The 23,494-nt window shown below is 39.2% G+C and overlaps 1 protein-coding gene across 1 annotated transcript in view; it reads left to right on the top strand.

Moving 5' to 3' along the window:
• The window catches only part of LOC122803639 (NACHT, LRR and PYD domains-containing protein 1b allele 2-like), a 466,610-nt gene that overhangs the window by 345,625 nt on the left and 97,491 nt on the right, over positions 1-23,494 (top strand). The window contains exons 6-7 of the mRNA XM_044073390.1: positions 15,311-15,561; positions 15,657-15,782. Of these exons, the coding sequence (XP_043929325.1) occupies positions 15,311-15,561; positions 15,657-15,782 (377 nt within the window). The remainder of the gene's footprint in view (positions 1-15,310; positions 15,562-15,656; positions 15,783-23,494) is intronic.

Here is a 23,494-nt window from a genome sequence, read left to right as displayed (position 1 = left end):
ACCTGCAGACACAGTACTATAAACATTTTCTTTAGAAGAGCCCCTCACTTATATTTAATGACCATAAGATCATACAGTCTTGGAGTAAGGGGAATGTTTTAAATGGATTCCCTTTAACCTAAGTTTGGCAGACCCTGGTATTTGTAGTACATTGAAAATTAAAGGAAACACACGTCCCTTTTAGGAATTCAAGACAAAAATACAGTGCTCTGATGGCTAATTCAGTCAACAGCACTTCATTTTTAAAACATGCTGAAAGTGAGCCATGTTTGTGGAACATAATATCTTCAGATAATCATTGAAATTGGGGTAGTTCTTTGTTTACATGGTATACAATTTGTGTGAACAATCTAAAGTAAATAAAATAAGTTGGAAATTAACATAAACAAACAAATAAATGTTCATGCGACTGAAGTTATGGAAGTTTCCAGAAATATTTTAGTAACATAAACAAATAAATGTTCATGTGACTGAAGTTATGGAAGTTTCCAGAAATATTTTAGACACAAAATATGGTTCACAGATTAGTACTAGTCTAATTACTCTTATGAGCCATTTTAAGCCTAGTCAGTTACCTCATGTGCGAATCAAACCTTGTACCTTGTGTGCATAAGGTAATCACCTTAAGCATTATGCCAGCCGCCCACACTGAATCATCTGTTTTGTTAACAATCCTGACACTGCAGTCATGACTCAATCTGCTGCTTCATTCATGAGATCTGATAAAGATAAAGATATTACTTTTTTAAGAAACATGAGGATTCTACTCAGAACTTTTTTGTGTTGAGTTTGAGTGTCAGAATTAAGCAGACATGTACTTGAAAATTAACCTGCCTTTCCTGCACACTCTGTACGAGCAGTCCCACAGAAGGAAAATGAGTGCTCCAAGCTTTTAAGTCAGATAAGTGTTTTAAACGAAAACGGAGTGGTTAAAACATTTGTGTTACTGCAACTGCTTGGATTTTACTCAATAAATGGACGTTTACATAGAATCAATCTGTGGCTTTATTGCTTCGCCAGACATTGGTACGATTGTGGATTGTTAAATAAAATGATGTTACTGTTGAGGCTGCTATGTCGGGCAAAATATTTTTGCATAATGATGGAAAAAAATATTGCTGTTATAAACACTAGAGCTAAAATTTGTTTTACATTCTAACTGGTTTTATAAAGAGTATTGTGTGTTAAAATCTACAACTTATGATGCATTGACTAGAAAGTAGGTTTGGCTTAAATGTCAGCCATGTACTAAAATATGATTACAAAAATGAGGAAACTGTTTCTTTGGAGGTTCCATCCACTGCTGAATGCACTGCTTAATCAGTTAGATGAGAAAGGGGAAACTAAGGACTGTCTGTTTAAACTTTTCCTTATATCTGCACAGACCTTTTCAGGTACAGGGCATGAAAGGAGAGACCCTTTTCATAATAAAGACCCCTTTCCTGTCAGTGTTCCTTCAGGGCTCATTTTAGGGCTACACCATTTGTGAGAGGCCATTCACCTGGAGGTTAGGTTGGTTAAATGGTTATTTTCTACGTCTGACCATACCTTTTTAGACAGTGATTTATTTTATGACTCCTTGGGCAACTTTCAGTATACTGAGGGGTATCTATATGCACCCATTCTCAACAAAGTCTTCCTTCCGTAAAGAAGCTGACTGGGAGTACAAGATAGAAACTGTATTCAGACACCCTCAGCCTGTTAGTCACATGTATAGGACCCTTCTGACATGAGAGCTAAAGGCATAGCTAACATAGTATTACTTTTTATTTTATACTGGGCTCCAGAAAGTTAAAGGACAGTTTTAGATTTGTCCATCTTGAACACATTTTCTGAGATCAGGATTTGAAACTGTGTTGATTCACACCCTACGTCCTTTATCTGTTATGACCAGGGGCCAGAGTATTGAGCATAGATTAGAGAGGTACTAGGAGATTTCGAAGATTTTATGTGGGGCAGTATCGTTTCCAGTTTGCAGTCCTCCTTGCCTGTTATTCCAGTTTGTCTCAACTCTCCAATTTCCTGGCTTCAGCATGTTGGGGCTGTCAAGCCCTTCAGAATTCAGTTATTTTTCTTACCTGGACACCTGTCTCCTGCAGGCTCACTCATAGGGTCCTTTGGAGGATTTGAACATTTATCCTGTCATTCTTTGGTTCCCCATGTTTCACAGTCAGTGATATTAAAACAGATCTTTGTCCTTTGCAGCAGGAGGTATTTCTGGGATTTATAAAGTCTCTGTGGTCACATTTCAGGAGATGGTTTTGTTGCTTTAATGAGCTGCGTCTCAGCCTTGTCTGATGGCCAGGCCCTACCCTAACATTCTGGGATGTATCAGTCAATATTCTTTTGTTTCAAAATATGAGCTTAAATGTGAAGAAATGTTACCTGTATGTGAGGAACTTGTGGAATCAGTTACATCTTTAGCCAAGGAATTTCACTATTTTTGGACTTTTTTTTATTTGAGCTTGGTTGCCAACAATGTTATTTTAAGTTTTAGGTACTGTAAGATGTGTAACTGAAAATGGAAAAGTATTTGCTTTACAGTTTAGTGAACGTATTACAGATTGTTTCACAAATGCTTGCAAAAAAAAAAAAAGATTAGAAAGTAAAACTGCTTGGTGAAAATGGTAGTTTTTGTAAACCCCATGCAGCAAGCATGTAGCCATATATACACTGTCCTTAAAATAAATCTATTCTCTTTTCTAAGCATCTCTCAAACATTTTAGAAGCTAGACTAGACATGCAGCTGAGTACAATTCTTATCTCCCTGAGGGGGAGAAAGATGGACAAGTTAACACAGCATGTTTGAGTTAAGATTAGTAACCACAACAATTCATCTTATATTGGGGAGGGTTATATTAACAGTTAGTTATTATAGGCTCATACTAGGTTAATGACCCCTGGGGGACCCTTTCAAACCTAGCCTTGCTTCCCATTATAGTTGTGGGTACTCACCACCTGACATGCATTGGTCTCGCTGTTTCTTGAATGGTAGTTTTCCATCCTTTGAGGCAATGCTGGTTTCTTGCCAGTGAAGGAATTGACATAGTGGTGTGAGACTAACATACATAAACAGTGTCTGCTTTCACACTGTCGAGTTATTGCTTTTGAGAAACCATTAATTTTGTTTTGGATAAGTTGTCTGCATCTCAGATTTTTCAGTTCATAGAATTTTTTCAATGAAAACTTGAAAATCATTATTTCTGAAAATCTCTTACTTTAAGGTACATTTCCCCCAACAACAGTGAATAAGTGTGTGTGTGGTATATAAGAAGGCCCTGAAGATTTCCACATGTAGTGCCTCCTTTGTTTAGACCTGCTTACAATACACTAAACTGTAAATTCTGTGCATTTACCAAAGCCACTAGCGTTAAAAGATGTAAAGCTTTGTCATCCTATTTAACAGAATAAATTGCGTAAAGATGTAACAACATACTAAGATCCTCATAAGAAATGGAACTTTCTAACTATGAGATAGAAAAGAAGAGAGGGGGCTGGAAAGAAGAGTTTGGAAAAAGATACAGCTGTAGAATAACAGTGAAAGGGCATAAGTGCTCATCACGTTTTGTTAAGAAGGGGGCCTCAAGGGGATACAGCTTTGAGGGTTCACAATTCGGGGGGGTGACAGAGCTGGTCACAGAGCTACCCAGGTGTTATTCATCAAAGATGGTCTGTTCTCCCTTAAAGATAAAGGCTGCATCGATGTCCTGTCCTGTTGATCAGCTATCAGAAACTGCATCACAAATACAAAAATAAATAAGTAAGTAAATACATCAGCAGAAAACAGCGTGAGGGTGTCATACTGTAACTCCTTTGAAAGATAGTTTGTCATTGCCATAAATTCAGGTCTCCTCCACATTACATTAATCCAAACAAGTTTTGCCCACAGACTTTTCACTAAAGATCATTTAAGTTGTTACAAAAAGCTGCTATACTGCAGGGGCAGGTGACACTGGGTTAGATCAGTGATGGTGAACAGAAATTCAGAAAGTGCCTATCTCGCCTCTCCTGTGTGTCACCCCCAAAACAAAAGTGAAACAATTATTTACATATTCAATTATTTAAAAACATGCAGTCCAATCATGTGTGCTGCTATGTATTGTAAAAGTAAAAGAAAAGTCATTGACTTACAATAGAGAAAACAATGTGTGCACTGATAATCGGGCTTAAAATAATGCACCAAAAAATGAACTACTTTTAATAGTAATTTTGAATTGAACTGAAAAAAAATACGGCACACATTGCATTTGATTTGATTAACATCAATTAATGACTTTTTTTTTTTTGCTGAGTTTTAATAAATAAGTGCAGGATCACATATTTCTTGTATGTTTGTTCATTTAGTTCCTTTGTTAACTTCCGTGTTGCTGAATGCTGGTGTGTCACCCAAAGTGTGGTGTGTCACCTCTGACACGTGTATCATAGGTTCACCATTACTGGGTTAGATGCATATCATTTATTGAACCCTACATTAACTATGTGAACCTCCATGGAAACCTGTTAAGGGTTCTGTATTAGTACAGTGAAAGTTTAACTTGTCGAGCATTGAAATGTCGACAGCTAAACGGCAAAAGCTTAAAAACGTCAACGGCCAGTTATGCATATTTTTTGATAGGGAAAAAATTTGCTTGGCCATTATCGGGAATTTGCCTTTTCCCCAATGTACAGGGATCTCGGAGTTGGTATATTTAGTTAGGGGGGTGTGGGGGAACAGCCCCCCACTTAATTAGGGTTTAAAAGTTTGTTTTAGAGTCCGACGGCCAAGCAGAGTTTTTGCCTATGAAAAACTTTGCGGAAGTGGCCGTTCACAGTTTTAAGATTTCGCTGTTTAGCTGTCGATGTTTGGGTGTTCGACAAGCTAAGGTGTCGATTTCATAATATAGACCCTGTGAAGGTTTGAAGAGATTAAAACAAGAACATCATCACGTATGTCTTCTGATGAAGAAGAATAAGATTTTTTATATCCCACATTCTCTTCCTGAACCAGATTTAGATCATAAAGAAGCATCAGTTCATTGTTTCACTGGGATCATCTTTGCTGCAAAAGAAGGCAACACAGTGGATCCCAGACAATGAGAAATAATCAGACATCTTTTTTCAGACATTTCTATGGATCAGAGAAGGACAGAACTTTGAGACTGATGCTGGACATCTCCGACATAAATAAGTTTGGCGTCACCATGAATAGCTTTGCCTTTCAGAGAAATTTCTTTCTTGACAGCCTGGCATTGAGAGAGTTTAGGTTACTTATTCTTAGCTTTGCATCTTTGTCATCTGGTCTGTACACAAGGCTGGTAGTGCTACCTCAGAGTAAGTGTTTTAGGTGCACTGTCTACTCGCCTTATTAAGAGGAATAGGTAGGGGAAAAGTGACGGAAACATTCGCCACGACCATTCAGAAACGAATTCCGTTATTACATTTGCAGTCCGAACCAAAGCACCTCTGAGTGTTGCATAAACTGTAACAAGAGGATTTTTTTGTTTTTTTTGCTCTTTAAATTAAAGATGAGGAGGGGGTGTCAGATCAAGTACCGGCACTGCAGACTAGAATAGCTAGTCACACCTGTCACACCTCTGTCAAAGGAAGTGTCATTTAACTTGCACAGGTGATTGTTTTATAGTGGCACAGAGGCAGCAACTGTTACTTCAGCATATCAGCACTCCTATTGCTTGCTGCAGTTATTGTGAAAAAAGGGAAAGTCCTGCCTTTACCCAGCTCATACAGCAGGTTTCCTGCAGGCACCTACAGAAAAAGTTTAGATGAAAGTTGTTAGACTCCAGAGAAGCATTTGAAAGTTTAGGATTAAATGAAATAACTTTCTGTATAACCTACAATTACAAACATACAGTACCTTAGGAAACCAGTCAAAACTGTGAAAAAAAAAGTTGTGGTCAAGCACCTTGTAGTCCTGTACCCCCTTAGTTGTATATACTATGTGCATGATTGCACAACCGTGATATAAGAGCAAGCAGGAAAATAACAACAAAAGATGCACAAATTACTAAAACACTTAGATTTGATAAAGGTGTTGAGTATTGGCATTTTATCATAAGAAATGGGTGGGACTTCAACATTATAAGTAATGATGCTGATAGTAATTCAATAATTAACTTATCAAACCATTGAATTATCAGATATTGAATTGTCAGTATAACCCAAATTATGCTTACAACTATAGCAAAGTTATATCAACTTAAAGCAGGATGCTTTAGATTTTTTAGGAAATAAAAAATAATTGGAAAGAAAAAAAAGTTGAAGATACTGTAGGTAGTGAATATTCATTTTATTAATGCTTGTCTGAACAAATAATGCTTTGGTTGTGACTTAGATACTATAAGCTATGAAGGTGAAAACTTATTTCATTCTTCTTTATCATAATGTTGCCATATAAAGCTTTTTATAAGTTTGAGTGTAATGTTGATGAGCATTTAAACATGAATTAAACAGATGCTTTCTCATTTATGTGTGTGTGTGTGTGTGTGTGTGTGTGTGTGTGTGTGTGTGTGTGTATATATATATATATATATATATATATATATATAGAGAGAGAGAGAGAGAGAGTATATATATATATATATATATATATATATATATATATATATATATATATATATATATATATATATGAAGAGAGACAGAGAGAGATGTGTGTGTGCGTCTGTGTGTGTGTGGACGCACATATGAACATAACAGTCTGGGGCTGTGGCTAGTATAGTATTTTTGATAAAATGCAGCTTTTTTATATAGAGCAGATTAATGCAACATATTAGTATTCAAAAAAACAATCACACCCAAAAACGTATATCAATAAATAAAACTATTTACATTACTATCTACTTCAGAACAATTAATCTGTAAGATAAAAAAAGATGGATGTGTGTTAATTAACATAACTGTTGTAAAATTTGCAAATCAATATTCTTCTAACAACATTCAGTTTAACCAATTATTATATTCTTATTTGTTCACATCTTAATAGTGAACAATTCATTCTGATAATCAGTGAAGAAAATGTTGTATTTATTATTTAACATTTGTTAACCGAGAAAGTCCGACTTGGAATGAAGGCAATTTTTAGTGGAAGCCCAAGGACAAATGCTCCAGGTGCATGTCTTTGTAATGTGGGAGGAAACCGGAGCACCTAGAGGAAACCCACATGAACTCAGGGAGGACATATAGACTCCACACAGAAGGCACCCCAGATGAGAATTGAACCGGAGAACCTCTTGCTGTGAGGTGACAATGCTACTGCTGCACCACCGCGCCATTCCCATTTTGGGAACACTTCCATGAATTGGAGCATTAAAAAAAAATTTAATTTTTTAGATAAATTAAATTTGTCTGTCTATAGAGTTTGCAAAAAGTTATCGATCTGTTTCCCAGAAGGTTATAAGATTTCACAGTCTGAAAACTTGTTGATATCAGCTTTTAGCATAAATTTACATTTCCAACATTCAATGTCTTTTTTATACATGAGTTCTATATAGAGAGCTTGTCTTGATATAAATTGCCTTCTGATAGTGCAGAGTGATTTTACTTTCTGTTCTGTGAGTCAAAGGTTTCATTTGAGCAGTAGAATTTATGCTACAGTACATTTATTTGTAAGATGCTATAATAAAATATAAGTAAACCTTAACTTGTGCACGTCTCTGTAACTCTAACTAACATGTCTAGGAGTATGTATAATTTATTTATGCTAATTAGATGCCTCTGATTTTAGCCAGATGTGCCTCTCTTTCAGGGGACTTTGTCCCTGAGTTTCTTCCTTGGAGATTGGCAGATATGTGCACAGTGCTGTGACATTTCTATACATCAATCCAAATATAGTTAAAAATGATACCATTCTTAAGGATTTTCAAATGGCAACTATGGTGCTCTGAACTATTCACTGCTTGTCAGTCAACTGGGGTCATATATTATGTGTCCCATAACCTGTTGATGAATCTTGGATGTCCCTCTATGGCACTTAAAACTGTTTTTTTTTTAAACAAGAAACTTTATGAGCTATCACTTATGACATAGGAATCATACTTGAATGCAGACTATGTTGACATATTTTCAGTTTGAAACATTAGACATTACTTATAAACTTCTATACAGTCATTGTCAGTCAAGCATTACAAAGTTCATTCAATTCCTGCTTTCCCTTCAATCTCATTCCTCCTCCAAAACATTATTCTGCAGGTATTGTTCCCACAATTCCCACTTTTTCTGTGTAATTTGCTCCTACATTTTTCAAAAGATCCCACTTCCAGTTTTTTATCTCTGTTACTATATTCACTACTTATAATGTGGTTGGTTTAGACTGTGATTTCCATTTTCTAGTAATTGGTTTTTTTGGGATCCGCCAGAATTAAACTCAGCAAGGCCTTACTATATAGAGGCAATTCTGATTCTGTATCACAGCTCAAAAAATCTTTTCCTTTGTTACAATAACTTGCTTACCCAGTATTTCTGATAGAGTAGTCTGCAGAGAATTACATTCCTCAAAAATATGTTCCCAGTTATCTCTTTCTTCTCCATGACATCTCCAACATTTGCAATCTATCTGAGGAAAAAAAATCTTTGGAGTCTGCTTGGGGTATAAAATACATATCCTTCCAAGCAAAGATCCAGAATCTTCTAGACTTTATTGAATACATGGGAGACATTTATATATCTTCACATTGTTTCTTTGTGATTTGATTATCCAGTCTCTCTTCTCAATCCTTTCTAACCTCTGCTTATTGATTCCTATAGTTATCATGCAATATTATATGCCATACTAATAATCTCTTTTTTAACAGCAGCTTCTGTTCTAGATTCTACTAAAAAAAAGAATCTACCAGTTCTGGTCTTTCACTTAGGATCCCCCTTATTCCTTTCTCGTTGTCTATACTCTGATTATAAATCATCGATCGGGAAGGCAGTCTCTAGCCTGCACTCCAAATGTATTCTTGGCCTCTTCCCATTCTGTTACCTTTCTCTCTCTAATTATTTGCTCCCAGTGCCTTGGTTCCTTTGCCAGTTTTCTCCAGTAAATGCCAGCCCCATCTTGCCTATTTTCTGTACCTCTAACTGCAGTCATCCCTCATAGAAGCATCTCCTTTGTCCATTTCCAGCTTAGTTATTAGAATACTGTCTACTGCTTTATAAGTATAATATGGTTTCTCCCTTTTTTAAACAGGAGCTCTCCTATCTGTATCCCCACATGACAGAAATGTAGTGGATAATTTTGCAGTAAACCTAAGCAGCAGAGGTACAAAGTCAACAAATTATTAAATCAAAGTTAGATAGTGTACAGAGCCTTCAAAGTCTCCCCACCCTAGTTTAAAAAAGGCTAAGGTCAACTCCTTCCTGAAAGAATTCAGTAAAACTATCAAATGAAGCAAAGCTACATTCAAGGTAAAACGTGTCTTCGAGACGTGTGACTTTATTAAGGCCTTCTACAATAGAATCATGTTGACTCATCAAAAGTAGTTTCATGACAGTGAAAAAGTTCAAAACTTTTTTCTGAAACTACCTTCAACAATCATAAGATGGGGCAAGGCCCCCTGCACTCCATGTCACATCCCATGATCTTATATATACCAAATCCAAGCTTGCACAACGCTGGCAATAGAGGCAAACTCCACTGTTGGTAAAGCTACTTTTGGTGAACAATGTTTAAACGTTTTACCTTCACTGAAACTAACTTGCCAATTTGACACATTCCCTTCTACAACCACACCTAAAAAAATTAGAAGAAAAAGCAAGAATGCAGTGTGCTAGAGCAGAATATTACCATAACAGAGCCAACAGAAATATCTTCCACACCAACATGGAAATTTGGAAATAAAGTTATAGCCAAAATGGGGAATCTTATCCACACTTCTTCCCTGCATTGCAATCTGACATGAACTTACATCTGAATTGGTCACCTCTGCCCATAGTAAGGGAAGAAATACCAGCACCCTATAATGTAATGAGATACCAAGAAATGTCATTTAGATAATGAAAAATAGCTTTATATACCTTCTCACACACACTTATATAAATTAGCACTAAATGCTGGCCGCACCTCAATATCCGGAAACATTTATTGTGTTTTATATTGGGGTGGGAGGTTGGCATAATGGTTAAGGTGTTTACCTTACAAACATAAGGTGCAGGGTTTGATTCTCACATGGGGTGATTGGCTAGGCTAAAAATGGCCCACAAGGGCAGTTAGCCTAGTACTAATCTATGAATCTATGAACCTTTGGTCCTAATTCATAAGGGAGGCCCTTCCAACAAACTCCAATAATTACAGACTGATCAGCTTCACAGCTGTACTGTGTGAGGTGAGGGAGAGACTCCTCATGGAATATATTCATGCAGGCATGGGAAGCATTCTTCTCCCCAAGACCCATCTCAGTACTGTTTTGTCAAAGACAGATTTAGTTTGTGCAACTTTGTAAACATTTTCAAGAGTGTAACCAGTACCCTGGATGAAGGTTTGTCTGTCCATGCAGTTTACTTTGATGTGACTAAAGTTTTCCACGATAAACTCCTTGATGAAATTGTATGGAAACTAAGGGACTAAAGGTAAATAACTTGGTTCCATAATTGGTTATATAGTCAGACATAATAGGTGCAGATAAGAGAGTGCCTGTTGTTACTGTACTCTGTCACCAGCAAGGCCTCTCAAGGCACTGCCCTGGGGCCACTCCTTTTTGGCATCTATTTCTTATATTTCAGAACTGACTCCAATAGCCAGCTCACCAAGATTGCAGATAACTGAAAATGTGTGAGCATTAGTCTTAAGCCCACTGACACCAACTTCCTTCAAATAGCACTTAACACTGTAGAAATGACCTTGTCTTTAGTTCCTGCAGTCAATGTCTGTGCTCTGGAGGTAACATATATAGATTCTCTCAGATCAGATAGAAAATATTGCACCGTTCTGTAAATTTTCACACACCATGTGGTGCAGTTGTTGGAGATGATGCAGAAGTTCCTTACAAAGAGATCTGAAGAGTTTTGGCATTTGTCTTGTATCCAAGGATTGTATTAACTCTCTCCTTTCTCTGTATCTTAAAATCTTCTTAGAGGAGATGTATGCCTTACATCCAGAGTTTAACAGGCCCCCTTTGGTATTTAAAACCCTTTCTTTGGAATGCCCCAGTGACCTGATTGCAAGGAAACACTTGGCCTCAATAAAAGTTATTGACCGTACTTCCGTGTTTGCAAGAAGAACATATGAAGCTTTGGCCAGTTTGTTTCATCTGGGTGAAACTCTTAAGGATTAGTCCTGCTGTAATGTAGGGGCAGTATTTCTGTCTGTCTGTCATCTACCTATCTAATCTGTCATCTGCCTATCTAATCTGTCATCTGTCTATAGATAAACGCACACACATACACATATATACATACATGCATGTATATATATATATATATATATATATATAAAACATACATAAGCATATGATTAATCAAATACTGAATGTTCAGAAGAGTGAACAAAGTAGTCTGATCCTTTAGACCACAAAACATTGAAAGAATTTTTTTGTGGGGGGCAAGCCTCCTTTACCCCCATGTGAATGCACCACCACAACCCCTGCAAACTATATATACCCAAACAGAGCCTGCACAACAGTGGAGAAAAGGCACATTCCTAGACTGTATGCAGAGCAGCCAGAAGGCTGAAAAAAAAACAATGTTTGCTGTTTTGAGCATTCAGTCTTACTGACTGCACCCTGGGATACAGCTAGTCTAAAGACCAGTTGTCAAACTGACAGAAAGCCAGCACAGCTGATCGAAAACCATAAGATTGTATGTACCGGCTTTTTGTCAGTGTGAGAATGTGGTCTGGTGGGTATTGGGGAATTTGCCCTTTCCAACACTGTATTGCAATAACGAAGTTTGTATATAATATTATCTATTGGGAGGGGGGTGCAGGTTTGCTTGCCTGCTGCAAAAAAGTTTGATTTAAATTTTTTTTGATCAATTGGAGATTGATGAATTGAGTTTGATAAAGTGAATTTTCAATGGATGGTCGGACACTATATCAAATGTACAGTGTTCCAACACACAGTAGGTCGATGCCAAATGATTGACACAGACAGGAGTTTGACAGGTATGTCAAATCAACAGTCCCCAAGCAGGGGAATATTTCCTTTCCCCAGGGATTGTGTTATGTCAGAGTTAGTATGTATAATTAGCGAAGGGTGTGGGGGGGTGCACTGGGGCTTGCCCCCTCCAGAAACACTTGCTGTTGGTTTACTGTGCTCTAGGGTAATCCCCTAAGTATGCACAGAACAGGTTGGTTTTAGTACATTCTACATTTGGACATCAATCTGTAGGGTGTCGGGACACTGTTCATTTGATACAGTAACCTACAACAATATGTATGTGTGTTTGTGCGTATACACACATATGTCTGTCATTGTATGTGCAAACTGTGAATATTTTTTGGTCAGCTACTGGAATGTAAACAAGAAAAAACACTGAAGGAAATCCATAAATGTGGGTTCTGTCCAACTTTGGATGACCGTTAGAATACACCTGATAATTCTGTAAGCCTGCAAGAGTTTGCTCTAATGAAATAACAAGAGAGTTAAATGCAAATAGGGTAGCACATAAAATGATCTGAATTCACCCACTTGACCGATAAATAAATTTTAAAGAAACACTCATGTATGTATAACAGTTTCTGTAAGGAAAGCAGCCTCAAAAATAAAAAAAATGTACTAACATAATCTTTTTAGTACTGGAGTGGTACAGACAATATGACCTGTTACTGACTGTGGATTTAGGTAGATGGAAAAAAAACAGTGTATGATTCACTTGGATACCAAGTGAAGTTAGTCACTGACCAATGCAAAGCAAAAGAGCTGGGAAAACAAATGGCATGTGGTGAGAAAAGACCCCCTTACTGAATGTTCTAATTAAATCAAAAGGTGCTTCAACAAGGTATTAGTTTAAGGGTGTGCACACTTATGCAACCAGCTTATTGTACATTTTTTTTTTCCCTAACAGATTTGTTTGTTTTTCAATTGAATTGTACAGGTTATAGGTCACATTAAAGGTGGGAAACGTTTTGAAATCATTTATTGTGGTCTCATTTTTTTATATCACAAAAACCTGGCATTTTAACAGGGGTGTGTACACTTTGTATTTCCACTGTAGAAGGCTTGATTTAATATGAAAACTTTGGAGCTTCCAGATAGATGCTGAGGTTCGATCTCTATCCTGGGCCACAACCTGCTCTGGAGCTCCTCCCTTTAGCATTTGTTCTGTTCATCCTGGCTGGGGGGGGGGGGTCTCGACTCCCCCAGGTTGGTTTTGCTTAGACTGGGCTGTTTCCACCACTCAGGACTTTTTCTTTTATTGTCGTTCTGCTAATCTTCCCTTACCTGGCTTCTCCCCCTTCCCATCTTCTGTTTGTGTTTTCCCTTGTCCTGCTTCTTCTTAACCTGGTCCTGTCTCTTGTCTTACTCTAGTGACACTTGCAGCCTAACTCATCTGTTTCTCTGCTTCTGCTCCCCTTTAGTCTGGCTCACTCAACTGTTCCCTTCACTTTCCATTCCCTTTTCACTTATTGTTCTGCTTCTGTCTTTGTTTTTTATCTTTGGTATGTATCCCTGCTACCTGATGGTTTTTCCTCTGATATGGGAAGTATTTGTTGCAACTTTTCCTTAGTTTGAAAGAAAAAGAAAGTATGGACCGAACAAATCATACACTTTGTATAAAAAATAAAACAGAAAATTGCATGCGCACATTATAAGCAGAGACGCATGACCTTATTTTCACAGAAGTAGGGCAGTCGGCTAAGAAAACAGGCCTCCAGACTGACTAATGATTGCAGTACAAGAGGCGCGTATAGGAGGTTGTTAACGTTTGGGGCAGTATAAATGGCCCAGTTAATTTTCTTAGACATGACAAAGCCCTGTCCATATAAATAGAGACATTTCCAAAAGCAAACTGACCTTGGGTAGCAGAAGGATTGCTAAGATCCAGAAATTGTATTACAGCTTTGACAAAACTGTAAAATACCAAGTGCGTGTCTTTTTGCAACTGGTAATTAATCTCAGGTCATCTGACAGTGCTAATGTTGTGAATGGTATATGGGCTGTTTGGAATGCCAAGCAGAGAACAGAACTCATACAGTATAAAGACTGATGAGGGAATGTAAGATATTTTGTCCTGTAGGGTCTTTGTTTAAAGGAGTACAATTCCACCTAATCGGTTTATCTTGTCTGTGAGGACCATTTCATGTGTTCCTAGATGTTTTCAATCTGTTGTGGTATATTAGATCAGGTCTTACCAAACCATTTTCTATAACCTTTAACTCACACTATAATTATCAGTTCATCACGTTACTCTGTCACTAGAGTTTGTTTCTTGACTTGTGCTTCAAACTCCCAGTAGGACAGTACCTAAGATACGTTTATACAAAACATGGTTGCTTAATGCTAAGATCTCTGCCTCATACATCCAGACTTTGGAGTGTATACATGACCTGTTGCCTCTGTGTGGTGCTTTTTTTGGCAGTTAGTACAGCGGATTAAGGCTATGAATTGTTAATAAGATGCATCGTATAGTAAAGGGGTCTGATTCTCTCAGCTTTCATGTGCCTGCTGTGTGATTTTGAACAAGTCATGGTAAATGCGCAGAGCTTTGGGACAACCAGGAAATTGTGCTAGGTTCTTAATGGTCTCCTGGACTGCATGCCTAGTAACTACATATCCAAGGAACCTGATAAAAGACCATCTTGGACTATAACTGTACATTAATGTCAGCTACACAGTATATTGGTGGGTCTCTAAGACTGTGCTCTTGCAGCAGATTGAATCTGCCTTCTGTCTCCTTGCATTTGAAGCTACTAGGAATGTTACTTGTTTGCACGTGGGCTTAGATTTAAACTAGTGTCTTCTTGTTTTGGTTGCTTGAGAAGACCTTTCTTCACACCAGAGGAGGCTATTAATTAACATAATTATAATCAAATCAATTTGTTACCTTTTGTTACTGCTTTTTTGTTGTATAACAAATATCTGGCTGAAAAGGGGCCCTTGTGGTTTAGTTCATCCACATCATCAACGGAATAAATAAGTAAAATAAATAAATATGTGACCAAACATTTTCATAAAGGAAGTGAAGGGAAAAGATGGTACAATTGGTCATTTGTTCTGATGAAGTTGCTGACAGTAGGCTGGTCCCACTGGAGGTTCGGTTAACAGACCGTTTACCGTGTTGGTTCTGGCACCTGTTGAAACAATGTTCTTTATATGTGAAGCTGCTGGCCCAGTGCATTTTAGGAGAGCTGCTACTTAAATAAGTCATGTAACTGTAATGTTTTTTACATTTTTAGGAAAACCCTGTAAAAATGAATTTAGGTTTTTCCACATGGAAGAAGAAGGTGACAACTGCACGGTTCTGGATCCATCACTTGTCTTTTCTAAGTATGCTGTATTACTGAAACCGACCTTTACATTGATAGGATTTGTTCAGTCTATACGAAGAATGTTTCCAGTTCACGGAATTGTAATAATTTTTCGAGCACATGTTGCAAAACTCACTCTTCATGTTTATCTTATTCCAAACTCCCGTGATATTGAAAAGGTAATACCAGGCCTTGTTGTAATTTTAATTTACACTTTTGTATCTTGAAACATCCCTGTGCCGATTTGTACTAAACAGACATATTCTTTGGACAGGTTGTGCAGTCTCATGAGAAGAACCACCATTCAGTCGAAATAAATAAACCTCCACAGACAAGGCCTCTTCGATTTGGACAAAAGTATTCTCTTAAAACTAAATCCAGTTCTGTCATCATCCCAGAAGTAAGTACTGATTGTAAAATAATGTATCGGAGCCTCTGTTTTCACATGGACTGAGATGAAGAAGTTTACTGTTTTCTAAATATTAGGAACTTTCTTATATGTGAATGTATCTGATGGTGAATTATGTAAAATGATGCAAGAGAACTTGTACATTTCTTTAAGGGTAGCTGAGAGTAGTATGAAGCATAGTGGAACATGGTGAATCCATCCATCTGTCACTGCATCCCCATCCATCCATCTGTCACTGCATCCCCATCCATCCATCCATCCAGCCCTCCCTAAATTTTTCTATTCCTCCCTCCATCCATCCCACCCTCCATTTTCTGTGGGGTATCCATGTCATGGCTCCCTACACATAACTATTGTAAGCTACAATTAACACACATTCAGGTTTGTTTTGCTTCCTGTGACAATATGGTGCAATTCAAGCAGAAGATGAATCATTTAATTTTACATTAAACATTTCCACCACCAGTAGTAGTTTGCATTCTTGTTAGTTGCTTTTTGAAGAATATTTGCACTAATTTTAATTGTTTTATTGTGTATTGTGCTGCATTGCCCACCCTACCACCTCTCTGTCTCTCTCTTATATGTATATATATATATATATATATATATATATATGTATATAGAGGTTCATACTAGGCTATCTGCCCTAGGGCATTTATAAGCCTAGCCAGAGTGTGTTTGACTTTTGCCACCCATTTTAAATGAATTTTGCTATGCCCTTTTTCGAGGTTAGTATACTGTGCCTCTGTCTAACAGTGACACAGAAGTGATACCCGGGGTAAACCTACTATCTCCCATCCACTCATCAAGATTCCTCTTGAAGAGAGTCAATGAGGGACTCTGCCTAACCTGGACTGGGATTTTATTCCAGAGTGAAGGGAGCTTCTGGGTTATGAATCTGTCCCTCCAGCATGTCCTATTTATTTCAGTGCTGAGGTTCAAGTCTCTCGAGAGTGTAGCTCGATGGGATTTGGATTTTTTGAGGTGCAGCATGTCCCTTAATTCCGGGTTGGACATGGCCTTATACATCAGGCACAGGTCACCTCTGAGCAGGCGGTATGCCACTTAGTAGAACTGGAGTTTCTTTAACCGGGCAGCATATGGCATCTGTTTGAGCCCTTTGATCCTCTTGGTGAGGTACTTTTGGGGTCTTTCCAGTTGCTGCAGGTGTTTGGTAAGGTACATCCCAAAAGGGGCATTGTACTCGATTATGGGCCTGATGAGGGATGAGTAAAGAGGCACGATGACCTCCTCTAATCTAGATGTGAATCCCTTCACGATTAGGTGAGCTATATAAAATGTTTTTCTAACCACTTTGGCCACGTGGTTGTCAAATGAGAGATTGCTATCAACTTGGGTCCCCAGGTCCCTAATTACGTCTTCTGTACTTAATGGATTACCACCTATGTGGTAATTTGTGGGCACTTTGTTTTTGCCAAAGGGGATGACTATACACTTTTTGGCGTTTAGCTTGAGGCCATGGCTCTGGCACCAGTTGTCTGTTTCTATGAGGCCCTTTTGGAGGATGCTTCTGTCGGCTGGAGAGTCGATTATGGCGCCGAGTTTGCAGTCATCTGCAAACTTGGACAGCCACAGTCCTTCCGTGTTGGCCTGTACCTCCGAGAAATATATACCAAACAAAAGAGGTCCCAGGACTGAGCCTTGTGGGACGCCACTTGTAACTGGTTTGGAGTCTGACATGGCTCCAGCAATTCTAACCATGTGGGTTCTGTCCTTGAGCCAGTTTGCAACCCATCTAGTGACATAGGGGTTTATATTTAAGCTGGTGAGCTTATCTATAATGCCCGAGGGGTATTGTATCGAAGGCTTTTAGGTCCAGATAGGCTGTGTGGACCACCTTCCCTTCACAATGGCCTTGGTGACTGTTTCAAAGAAGTCAACCAGGTTTAAGAGGCAGGATCTGCCCTTGACAAAGCCAAACTGGGTAGGATCCAGTGTCTGTAGGTCCCCAATATCTTTATTTATGAGGTCCATGATGATCCTTTCCATAGCTTTGCAGACCAAGCTAGTCAGGCTTATGGGCCCATAGTTTGCAGGGTCCGTTGAGGCACCACCTTTGTGGAGAGGGACCACTGTTGCTGTACGCCACTCTTTGGGTACATATCCTGTAATAAGGCTGAGATTGAACAGTAGTTTTATGTTTGGGTTTAGCTCTTCTTGGAGTTCATGTAGGACGCAGCCTGGGACACCGTCTGATCCCATTGATGCTGTGTTTTTGCTTTGAGAGGGCTCCCACCTGAGCATCTGAGATGTCAGGGGCAGCACTCTGCTGGGATAGATATTTGCCCTTTGGTGGGAGGGGAGAAGTTTGCGCTGAACCTGTCAGCTAGCATGTTGGCAATGTCTGTGGGATCAGTGTATTTTTGTCATTTTGGACTAATTCTGAGCATATCTGGAATTCCCACCCAGGTTCCTAACATAACTAAAGAAAGCCTTGTGATTATCCTTAGTGTCCTGTGCAATTTTTCTCTCAAGCTGGCCTTTGACGATTTTATGAGTGCCCTTAGTTTTTGCTAATACTGATCAGAGATGCCTTCCCTTTTGGGATTTTGCTCTATCGTGTAGTAGCTTCCTCCTTCTATTGTATAGTTTGTTTATGGTCGGGTCCACCAGACAGGTCGCCTGCCTTTGGAGGATTGGGTCTTGGTTTTATTTGGGATTGCATGATCCATGCATTCCTGAAGGTGTTCATAGAATGCATTTATAAAGGATTCTGTGGTCTGGGCGTATTTTCCACAGGCCGGGGCTTTGAAGGATTCCACCTCGGTTTTGAGGAGTGTGAAATTTGCTTTAGAGAAGTCTTTCACTGTGGTTTTCTGGGCAGGGGTGAGGTCGTGTTGTGAATATCCAGTGAGATCAGTTTATGGTCTGATCTTACCAGTGAGGGATACACTTCTGGTCTGGAGCATAGAGTCCCCATGTTGGTGATGATCAGGTCCAGTATGTTTTCCCCTCTTGTGGGAGTGGTAACAAGTTGTTCCATAGCATTTGAGTTTATGAATTCTAGGAACCTTTGGGCAAGGGTGTTGGAGCTAGAGCAATGCTCCCAATCTATGTTTGAGTACAATATAATGGTGTTCGGAGAGACCTTCATATTTTCCAGTGTTCTCAGGAAGGCCGAGTGGGGTTCCTGTATATACATATATGTATATGTATATATATTAAAAAAAAAAAAAAAAAAAATATATATATATATATATATATATATATATATACACACATATATGGGTCTACTTCATTTGATCGAAAGACCATTTGACCTAAACCCATTTGATCGAAAACCAGTATTCAAGGCAAATAACAGGGATTTGTCTCCCTCCCCAATGTCGTGTGACCCTTTAGTTGGTATATATAGTTTTGGGGGGGCGAATCCCCCCACCTATTTTCATTTAAAATCTGTACTTTTTGTTTTATTTTCTGCTTTTAAAGGAAACTAGGTGGGGGGCACAACCCCCCTAACTATATATACCAACTCCAGGGTTGCATGACATTGGGGAGGGGGACAAATCCCAGTTTTATGCCTTGAATACTGGTTTTCGATCAAGTGAAATTTCAATCAAATGGGTTTAGGTCAAATGGTCTTTCGATCATATGAAGTAGACCCATATATATGTGTGTGTGTATATATATATATATATATATATATATATATATATCTGTAGCGAGAGAGAGGCATATTTGTATGGTCATAGTTTCTTATTGGCATTTTAAAATCAGTAGGTGCCCTTCTGATGATCACTGTTGTAGTATTACTAACAAGCGCCAGGGATAACTGTACGCCTGTACGTCTGGCTAGGGTATGTCTGGCTAGGGTACCAAAGCTAGGCTTTTTCCTCTTGCTCCTTATCTATTTATTCATTTATTTGTATTTGTTTTTCGGAGTAGAGCAATGATCTTCATAGACCTTTTTAATACTCAGCGTGGGAGCAGTGTCTGCTAAAGTAACTTTGCTCAGAGTTACACAGTTAGGAAATGGAAGCTGAGGGAAACAAACCTTGCACCATGAGACCACAAGAAATGGCTCACTAACAGCTCCTTAACCCTCTAGGCAAACTGCCTAATGTCCAGCTTATGACCAAAGCAAGACAAGGCTATGAGGTACATAAGGGACATGCAGGTGTTAACTACCTCAGAAATTTCTGCATGCCTGTCAGAACACTGAACCTACTTTTTTCTGTCACTCTGTCAGGCATAATCAATCTTTGTCAGTTCTATTTTCCCATGACAGATAGGTATCCTCATTGGGGGAACTTCTTTCTTTTACTAATTTTTGATTAAAATTAATCTTTTTTCTTATGAACTAAGATAGGAAAATGTGATTGTGGGATGAAATGCCTGACAGGGACAATCATGCTTAGTGCTTATTTTGCCTCTGAGCCAGTCGTGATTATGAAAGATGTACTATATGCCAGTCTTTTGATCCTAAGACTCTTAAGATCTGTTTGTCTTCCCTTAAGATTTATCTTGAAAATCAGAGACAAATTGAGCTCATGCAGGTTAAAATGGAATCCAATACTTCCTAAATCAGCCAAAAAAGAAGCTTTATAGGTTCATAGGTTGGTACTAGCCTATCGGCCCTTGGACCTATACAAGCCTAGCCATAACAGTTACCTGGCTATTTCTTCCCACAATATTTACTTCCCTGGACCCCTGTCTAGCAGAGCAATTGATGTGATCCCCGGGGTGAATTTCCTATCTCCCATCCAATTGTCAAGGTTCCTTTTGAAGAGGGCCAAGGAGGCACTCTGCTTGACATGTATGAGCAGTCTTTCCAGAGTCTGGGGAGTCTCTGGGTCAGGCACCTATCCCTCCAGCATGTTTTGTTCATTGTGATGACAAGGTTTAGATCCCTGGAGCATGTGGCTCTGAGGGATTGGGATTTCTTTAAGTGTAGCATGTCCAACAGCTCTGGGCTTGACATGGCCTTGTATGTTAAGCAAAGATCGCCACTGAGTAGACAATATGCAACAGAGTGTAGCTGGAGTTTTTTTTGATGGTCAGCATAGGGCATCTGCTTTAGACCTGTGATTCTTTTAGCGAGGTATTTCTGCTGCCTTTCCAGTTGTTGCAGATGTCTTGAGAGGTACATACCAAACGGGGCATTGTAGTCTATAATGGGTCTAATGAGGGATGAGTACAGTGAGATAATGACCTCTTTTATTCTGGATGAAAAGCCGTTAGTGATGAGGTGTGCCACATAGAAGGATTTTGTGACTGTTGTGGTGATGTGGTTATCGAAGGTGAGACCACTGTCCACCTGTGTCCCTAAGTCTCTTATCACACTTTTGGTGTTAGGTTCATGTAGTACACAGCCCGGGATGTTGTCTGGTCCCATCAGTGTTGTATTCTTAGCTTTGGAGAGTGCAGTTTTTACCTGTGTGGCTATTATTACTGGAATTTGGCAGTATTTCTGTATTGAGATGGGCCCTTTAGGGGGTGAGAGGGGGATGAAGTTGGCACTGAATCGATCTGCCAGGATATTGGCAATATCCTTGGGATCAGTATATTTAATGCCATTTTGTTGTAGCTCAGAGCAGATCTGAGCATTGCCATTTAGATTCTTGACATAGCTATAGAATGCCTTGTGGTTATCTTTGGAATCTTTGGCAATTTTATTTTCATAACTAGCGCTGGAGGATTTTATGAGGGATCCCAGCTTCTTACTGAGGCTGGTAAGGGAGTTTTTTTGCATCCTGGGATTTTCCTCTTTTCTGCAACAGTTTCTTCCTTTTGTTGTAAAGTTTGTTTATGGCAGGGGCCCACCAGACTGGCTTCCTTTTTTTGGAGGAGAGCATCTTGGTTTTATTTGGGATGGCACGAGTCATGCACAAGTAGATATACTCGTACAGTGCCTTAGTGTAGGATTCAGCAGTCGAACTTTCAGTTCCCATCTGCATGGGTGTCTTGAAGTTTGTCACTTCTGACTTGAGTAGGATGAAGTTGGCTTTGGAGAAGTTTTTACGGAGGTTTCCTTACTGAGGGGTGGGGGAGGGATATGGATGTCAAGGGTGATTAGCTTATGGTCAGACCTGACCAACGAGGGGGTTGACCATATATGTGGAGCATCAATTTTCCATGTTGGTAATGACCAGGTCTAGGATATTGGAGCCCATGGTGGGACTGTGGATTAGATGATCCAGGGCATTGGAATTTATGAATTCCAAGAACTGTTGGGCAAAGGTGTTAGCACATGAGTAGTTGTCCCAGTTAATGTCAGGGTAGTTGAAATCACCCAGTATTAGGGTGTTTATTTTTATCTTAATATTTTCCAGTATGTTTAGAAAGGTGCAGTGAGAATCTTGGGGTATGGTGGGGGATCAGTAACAAGCTACAATTTGGATTGCAGTCTTACCTAGTGTTATTTTCACCTGGAGAATTTCAGACACATTGTGTTGGGCAACTAGCCTGTTGTTGTGAATATCATTGGTGAATATGGACACTCCTCCATCTTTAGTGTTTTGGTCCTGGTTTGGTGGCCGAAAAGTGTGGTAAGAGTTGTAGCCTGGTATTGCAGGGGTGCTCTCTTGAACCAGGTCTCAGTTAGAGCACAGATATCGATGTTTAGAAAATTAAATCTGATGCTTTGCTTGTTAATGTCTCTGCTGTGCCTCTTGGTGAGTCCTTGGATGGTCACTTCAGCTGCTCCCTCTGTCACGACTGCGTCAGAGGCCACAAGGCACTGCTCCTTGGCACTTCCATCCTGACCAATCAGACAGCTGCCTGTGCTGCTAAGGGGGTACCAAGGCTGATTATTTCTGAGGGACCCAATGGCATTCTTCACATTCTGTTCACCGGGCAAGGCCTGGGATCCCCTTATTGAGGTACGTCAGGAGTTGGAGCCTACTCATTTTGTGCAAGCTCTTCCTCCCTCCAAGAAAAAGCAGAAGTGTAAGCACACCTCACTTTCCCTCAGGGATCCTCGGAAGGAGTAATATGATTTTTCTTAAGGGCTGTTTAAAACTTTAGTTCTTCTTGAGCCCCGTCAGTTATTTTCTAATGCCCCCCCTTCCTCCTCCTCCTGAAGAGACAAAGTGACTCTTCTTCTTCAGATGAGGAAGATTCAGATTCTGAAGGGAATTCATTGGCTTATTCCTTTCAGACTCACACACTTGAGCAGAAGTCTGAAGAGGATGGTACTGAGTTCTCAGATCCTCCTTTAGAGGCTCTGGGGACAAAGCGTTAAAGATGATGCAACATTTTCAGTGGGAAGGCTAACAGGCATCAGACATGCATAGGAGATATCATGATCTTATGTACATGGCAGTTCCAAAGCCATCAACATCCCTCCTATCCTTGAAGCTTTGCAGGATACATCTGTCACTGATTCTATGAACCCTGAAACCCAACCTCTTGCCCCAAAGAAGCCCCTCAGATTTTTAGAAAGTTCCAGACTCACAGATTTTTTTGTATAAGAATTCCTTGTCGTTACCCTGCTGTTGTTCCCTGGCATCTCATAAGCTACTAAAGTCTTGCCTTCTACCAATGCCCTTCCTAATGATAAGGATAGTAGAGCCATTGACAGGTACGGAAAACCAGGTTTATATGTCATCTAGTCCTGCTTTCCATGGTCTCATATGTTCTCATCTATCAGATACATATGACTGGGTATTTCCAGTCTTTGTTGAAAGACCTTGGCAAGTCTTTTTCTGATATGGCTGATTCTGTAAACAAGTCTTGTGCTG

This window comes from Protopterus annectens, chromosome 5.part1 (assembly GCF_019279795.1).
Source record: "Protopterus annectens isolate FY-2018-M chromosome 5.part1, PAN1.0, whole genome shotgun sequence".
Classification (NCBI taxonomy): domain Eukaryota; kingdom Metazoa; phylum Chordata; order Ceratodontiformes; family Protopteridae; genus Protopterus; species Protopterus annectens.
The sequence above is the reverse complement of the archived record's forward strand: the minus strand, read 5'-3'. Positions and strand labels throughout refer to the sequence as shown.